Source organism: Dendrobium catenatum, unplaced genomic scaffold (genome assembly GCF_001605985.2).
Source record: "Dendrobium catenatum unplaced genomic scaffold, ASM160598v2 fragScaff_scaffold_638, whole genome shotgun sequence".
In the NCBI taxonomy this organism is placed as follows: Eukaryota; Viridiplantae; Streptophyta; class Magnoliopsida; order Asparagales; family Orchidaceae; genus Dendrobium; species Dendrobium catenatum.
This window is the reverse complement of record NW_021319100.1, coordinates 9,025-14,892: the sequence shown is the minus strand read 5'-3', so window position 1 is coordinate 14,892 and position 5,868 is coordinate 9,025. Positions and strand designations below refer to the sequence as shown.

The window sequence follows — 5,868 nt, the reverse complement described above, 5'->3', positions numbered from 1 at the left end:
TGTCATGAATGCTAGTCAAAGATCCCAAATCGGGAACGAGAACCCGGTCATCCTTCTTCTCTGCACCGGCGAAATAGGAGAGTCCGCCGAGCCTCTGCAACTCAAACATCAGAAGGATATAACTTGACCATCTCATATCAAAACCTTGAAGTTAGATTCAAATGTTCTCATAATTAATCACCCCTTTCCCAAATCCAAAGATCCCGTGAACCAGAACAATCGGCGGCGTCGGCGGAGGGTAAGAAACATCCATAGACGCCATCTCCCCCTTCTTCGAATACTCCTCTTTCACCACCACATTCAGATGAGAAAACGGACGGAATCCGCCACCAGAGAAACACTTTGATAGGTCGGAGGCCACCGCCGTGCTGAAGACATAAAATCCGAAGAGAAGATGGACAACCGAACTGAGTAGCAACTCAGCCAAGTTCAGAAATCCGATCGATAGCATTCCCATTTCCTGATTACAGGAGAAGAAGCGGACGACAGGGAACAGGGAGAGGAAAAAATGCAGCTTTGCTGAACCTCCTTCCCCTGCAACCGTCCCGCTGTTGAACAATTGAAATGATAAGGGATAAATAGAACGTGACTTCTCTAATTGCCACGAGGAACTTGTTTTTTTTTTAATAAAATCATAACATTCTCATTTTGACGCTCACCCAATCAGTTATTTTTCTTTTTTTTTTATTTTTTTTCTCCTATCTTCTCTCTTTTATTTTTTTTAGGGGGAAAATATTAATGTTATTTTTTGAATATGGATAAAGTAAAAAAACATTTTATATATTTTAAAAATTCTAACTTTATTTTAAAATAAAATAACTTAAAATTAATTATTTATTGATATATTATATTAAAAAATATTATGTAAATTATTTTAAAAATTATTATAATAGAAATTTTTAAATGTAAAATAAATTTAATAATTTTTAATTATATAACTTGATATAATTTGTATGGAGATTTGTTTTTGGGGGCCTGTTTAGGCATCGGTAACGTTCTGTACCTAACTGTTCAAAAGAGTAAATTTGTTTGAGACATTTTGAATGGGCAATAAGCCAATAACTATGTATCTAATAGGGTGACAAATTATTATAAGATTCTAAGGAAGTAAGAAAAATAGAGCATGAAAAGTTGAAACTAATACCTAATTTAATAAAAATGTTTTTTTTTTTTTTTTTTTAAGGAGAATCTATCCTGCCACCCCATAGGAGTCAAAAGAACAGAACCCAACGGAGCAAACCCATAATATCGTAGCCCTCAAAGGAGACGAGCCACTTGAGAGGGGATTCGAACATAGGTTTCCCAATCAAGCTCGTCCACCAACCAAACTAAGCCCGATGAATTAAAAGCACACTACTTTAGATTATCTATTATTAAAAATATAGGATACTGATATGCAATAGATATAATATTCAAAGAATCAGTTTCTATTATTTTATCTCAAGTAGTTGATAGAAAGGGATTGAAAACTTTAATGAATGATTAAAAATCTGAAAAGATAATCACAGCAACCATTAGGAGTTAGACCAAAATAAAGATTGAGATGTCAAGAGAAAAAAACACAAATTGGACTCGAATCTTGAAGTATTACACAAGCAATGCTTCGTTCATCCTAATAAAAATACATATTATATAAAAACTTTGCATTGGTACAACATGAAAGATGATAGAGAGCAAATCATAACTTAAAATATCATTAACAATAGTCTGGACAGCTAAAGCCCTTTGATCATTATAACTTACAAATAAAAACTTGATCTTCTAATGTAATTATGGCATGGTTCATTAATTTGGGAGTCAATAACTTACAATGCAAAGAGCTTACAGAGTTGAGGATTCTGTCGGTGTTGTTGGCTTTCTTTTTCTCCCTAATATAGATGCCTTCTCCAACCTCGATCCACCAACCCTCCATTTCTTGAATGAAATCATTGATGACCGAGCAGCTTCAAACACTTAAAATGCAGAAGTCGTATCGTCAATTTTCATATAAAAAAGGCATTTTCATGTGGTTATTTAAAAAGATGATCAGAAACTTTACAGTGGGATTCTTCCTTTGTGAGCTTGGATGAGAATTTGGGATTAGCTCCAGTGATGTTGTGTGATTTGCTTAGTATCTCAGTGTACCTACTAGTGAATGCATATTGCAAAAAGGGGCCGATGCTCTTGTCTGTAACCCTGTCAATAATCATCGGTTGCTTTGAAAATGTACTTCTTATACTAATAATACCCCGAGGAAATGAAAGTTAAAATCAACTCTCTCAATAGAAATATAGTAATGGGAATGTAATTTGCCGTTAAAATATGAAAAAAAGAAAAAAAACAAAAAAAAAAAAAATTGCATGTATGGATGCCAGGCTCACATTGTTAGACAACATACAAAAATACTTCATATACTTAAGCATATTAATTAACTGTAACATTAAAAAGCCAAGTGAATTCAACAAAAATAGAATGGGACTTAAGCTACTGCTAGACTGAGGCTTCGTTTGGGATGGCTTTATTACTACTTCTAAAAATAATTTTCTAGTACTAAAAAGCCGCTTTAAGAAGCAGGAAGAAAGTTGTCCCAAACGAAGCCTAAGGATCAGGGAAACTACGGCAAGCTTAATGATGTTAAATACAAAATATTTTTTACAAAAGCTGATATTGAATCATGCTATTAGAACCAACCTATCAAAACTGAAGAATAGAATGAGAAAAATTCAGCAGGAGCATGTAATTATTCATCATCATCAACATCAGCCTCATCCCAATTATCTGGAACATGTAATCATGCCAAAGAAGCAACTCATTAAAAACTTAAAAGAAAACATTTTTATTTTAATTTCTTCTTTCTCTCCTCTTTTTCGACTTGTCCACTTATTGAAAGATATCATTAAAATTTCTTTAAAATTATGAACTGAGCATAAAACCATTTGATTGTAATCGGTAGATTTGGATTACTTACAGGGGCAAAATTTTGCAGCCCAACTCATAGAAGTAAGGGGAGCGAAATCTCAAATCCACACACGCTGCATCGGCCTGTATTTCCTTTCTTGTCCTGAACAACAACTAAATTCCAATAGTAATTGCAAATTCTATCATTAAGAAAACATCTGCCCACAAATTTGATCGATAAGACAGTTTTCAAACCCGTCTTCAAGCCACAAGCACTTCCCAAAATGTGCATGCTTGATGTAGTAAAAGCAGATCACTTCGATTATAGGCTTCATTTGGGATGGCATTTTTACTGCTTCTTAAAGCAATTTTTTAGTACAAAAATTAAAAAATTTATACTAAAAAGCTGTTTTAAGAAACAGTAAAAAAGTCATCCCAAACGAAACCATAATCTCAACGCTTTGATCATTTTTACAAAAGCAAATAACAAGCTAAAGAACTTACTCTAAGCTAAAACAAGCAGGAACATTGATGGATACTGCTCGTCTCAAGAACAATTCATTAGCAAGCCAGAATGGAAGGGTAACTTTAGCACTCCTTTCTACCTGAACCAAATAGTATGCAAGTATTCTTGACCTTCAGGACATAAGATGATTTGCAAGATGGGAGAGCTGAGGGGGAAAAAACTTATTCTTGCTTACACTATTTGTTTCTGAACCAGGATCAAGTAGACCAACTCCACTTGCTCCTATTTGAAAAACAACTGAAATAGGCTACAGAAATAATTTCATGTCAATAGAATCCTACCTATATAATTACTAAGTCAATTTCAATACAGAAAGACGCTGAGCTAACGCATACCTCTTCCTCTAGCAGGATATCATCTATGTCATAGTAAATGCCCATTTTATGAACTTAAGCTTACAACAGACTTCTCGTCCTCCTATAAATGGATAGAAAATTTTTCTTGAGAATTAAAAAAATAAAATATCCTTTATTAATTATGCACTGATCATGAAGTCGTTTGATTGTAGATTGGTTTACTACAACAACAACAAAAACAACATCAAGCCTTTGTCCCACTACATGGGGTCGGCTACATGAATCCTTTTTCACCATTGTATCCGGTTAAAAGTCAAATTCTCATTTAAGTCTAATAAAGAAAGATCATTTCTAATATTTTCTAACCAAGTCTTTTTAGGTCTACCTCTACCTTTCTTAACATAAGTTAAATCTAATACCTCAACTTTCCTAACCGGGTCACCAGAAGGCCTCCGTTTAATGTGACCAAACCATCATCACTAAGTCTATTGCTACTAAAATTACACTCCATATATTCAGTTTTAGATCTACTCAAGCGAAAACCTTTTAACTCTAAAGTTGACCTCCATAATTCGAGTTTACCTTCAACTCCCTCTCTAGTCTTATCAACAAGAAGAATATCATAAGCAAAAAACATACACCAATGTATATCCTCTTGCAAATGTCTAGTGAGAACATCCATGACTAAAGCAGAAAGATATGGACTTAAGGCTGATCATTGATGTAATCCAACCAAAATAGGAAAATACTTGGTCAAACCACCTTGTGTTTGAACACAAGTAATAGCTCCTGCATACATATCTTTAATTATTTGAATATAAGCATTATTACCTCCTGCATACATATCTTTATTAGATTGGTTTACAACGGAATAAAATTTTGCAACACAATTTATAAAAGTAAAGTAAACGAAATCTTGAATCCACACATGCTACATCAGCCAAGATTTCATTTCTCATCCTGAACAACACATAAAGTCTAATAGTAATTGTGTATTCTATCCAAAAATAAATAAATAAGTTCTTAAACCTTATCTGTAGGTAACCGATAGGTATCCGATCTCCACACGGCCAAAAACAACAATAACAAAGAGAAAACGCAGCAGAAATCAGCGAAAAAGAATGAGATTATGGGCTAATTTTAAAGTAAAGGCACGCAGTAGCTCATCTTACCACTTTTTTCCTCTTCCTTTTAAAGTTGTATTAGAATTAGGGGTGAAAATGAGTTGAATGTTGGAAAGCTTAGCGGCTTAGCCTAAGTTCAAATTCAGCTTGTTTGATTTTTTTTATATTCAAACTCAGCTCGTGTTAGAAAACTTTATGTTCACATTTGGTTCAATTTAGTGTCATTGGGCTTGAATAATATTAAATTTCAAATTTTCAATAATCAATTTTTAAAATAATAAATGCAAGTAAAAAAAGATTGGGAGTTTTCAAAAACATGATTTGCAAGCATGTTATTTTCACAGCTAAATCCATCACTAAAACATGATGTTGAATGAAATAATTGTCAATCTACAAGAGCAGCTAATCAAATTGCTGTCCCTCTAACCATATAGATCAAAACAATGTGGCTTACTAGACCAACAATATAATAATATATGATAACAACTACTAAGGAACATCAATTCAAAGGAATTGTACACCCCCCATAAGAACTTATCCAAGGGGGTCACTCGCTCCAGGGGAGGACCCGCCTCCATTCAGCCAGCTTGAGAAGCATATATACACCCATTCAACAATGGCGACTATGCCTATCCAACCTAATGACTCGTTCATATCATTCATCAAAGGCGTCCAACACACTCACCGAAGGCATTCAACACACTCATCGAAGGTGTCCCAAGGCCACATCAGAGGTGGATGTCCTCATGTAATCATCAATCTTATTCAAGTGTTTGTAATAGTCAAATCATGTATTACTTTATCATTTCTTTGGTGTAGCTTCTCATTTAGAGCTCCTAACCCTATATATACAGGGTTGAGAGGTATTTTTTAGGACTTATAATTCTACTATTTACAGAAATCACCCAACCCTTTTCTCTTTGTTTTGTTATAACCTAGCCAATTTGTGAGTAGGGTTTAGGTGTCATTCACAGACATATTTAAATCTTGCATGAATATGCCATCAATCTCAATATCCACCATAAAGTAATTTAATCACTAAGAA

At 34.0% G+C, this 5,868-nt stretch overlaps 2 protein-coding genes across 2 annotated transcripts in view; both read right to left on the bottom strand.

Annotated features, from left to right (window-relative positions):
* The window catches only part of LOC110111050 (3-oxoacyl-[acyl-carrier-protein] synthase I, chloroplastic-like), a 26,888-nt gene extending 26,431 nt beyond the window's left edge, over positions 1–457 (bottom strand). The window contains exons 1-2 of the mRNA XM_028695475.1: positions 182–457; positions 44–94 (exon numbers count right to left, since the gene is read on the bottom strand). Coding sequence (XP_028551308.1) covers positions 44–94; positions 182–457 — 327 coding nt within the window. The remainder of the gene's footprint in view (positions 1–43; positions 95–181) is intronic.
* Positions 458–1,546: 1,089 nt separating this feature from the next.
* On the bottom strand, positions 1,547–4,000 carry LOC110109745 (DNA replication complex GINS protein PSF3-like). The gene is made up of 6 exons (XM_020840941.2): positions 3,739–4,000; positions 3,579–3,650; positions 3,382–3,482; positions 2,948–3,040; positions 2,039–2,175; positions 1,547–1,952 (listed from the first exon to the last, which is right to left on the bottom strand). The coding sequence occupies exons 1-6, from the start codon at positions 3,781–3,783 to the stop codon at positions 1,822–1,824; spliced, it is 579 nt and encodes a 192-aa protein (XP_020696600.1). The 5' UTR covers positions 3,784–4,000; the 3' UTR covers positions 1,547–1,821.
* Between the last annotated feature and the right edge of the window lie 1,868 nt (positions 4,001–5,868).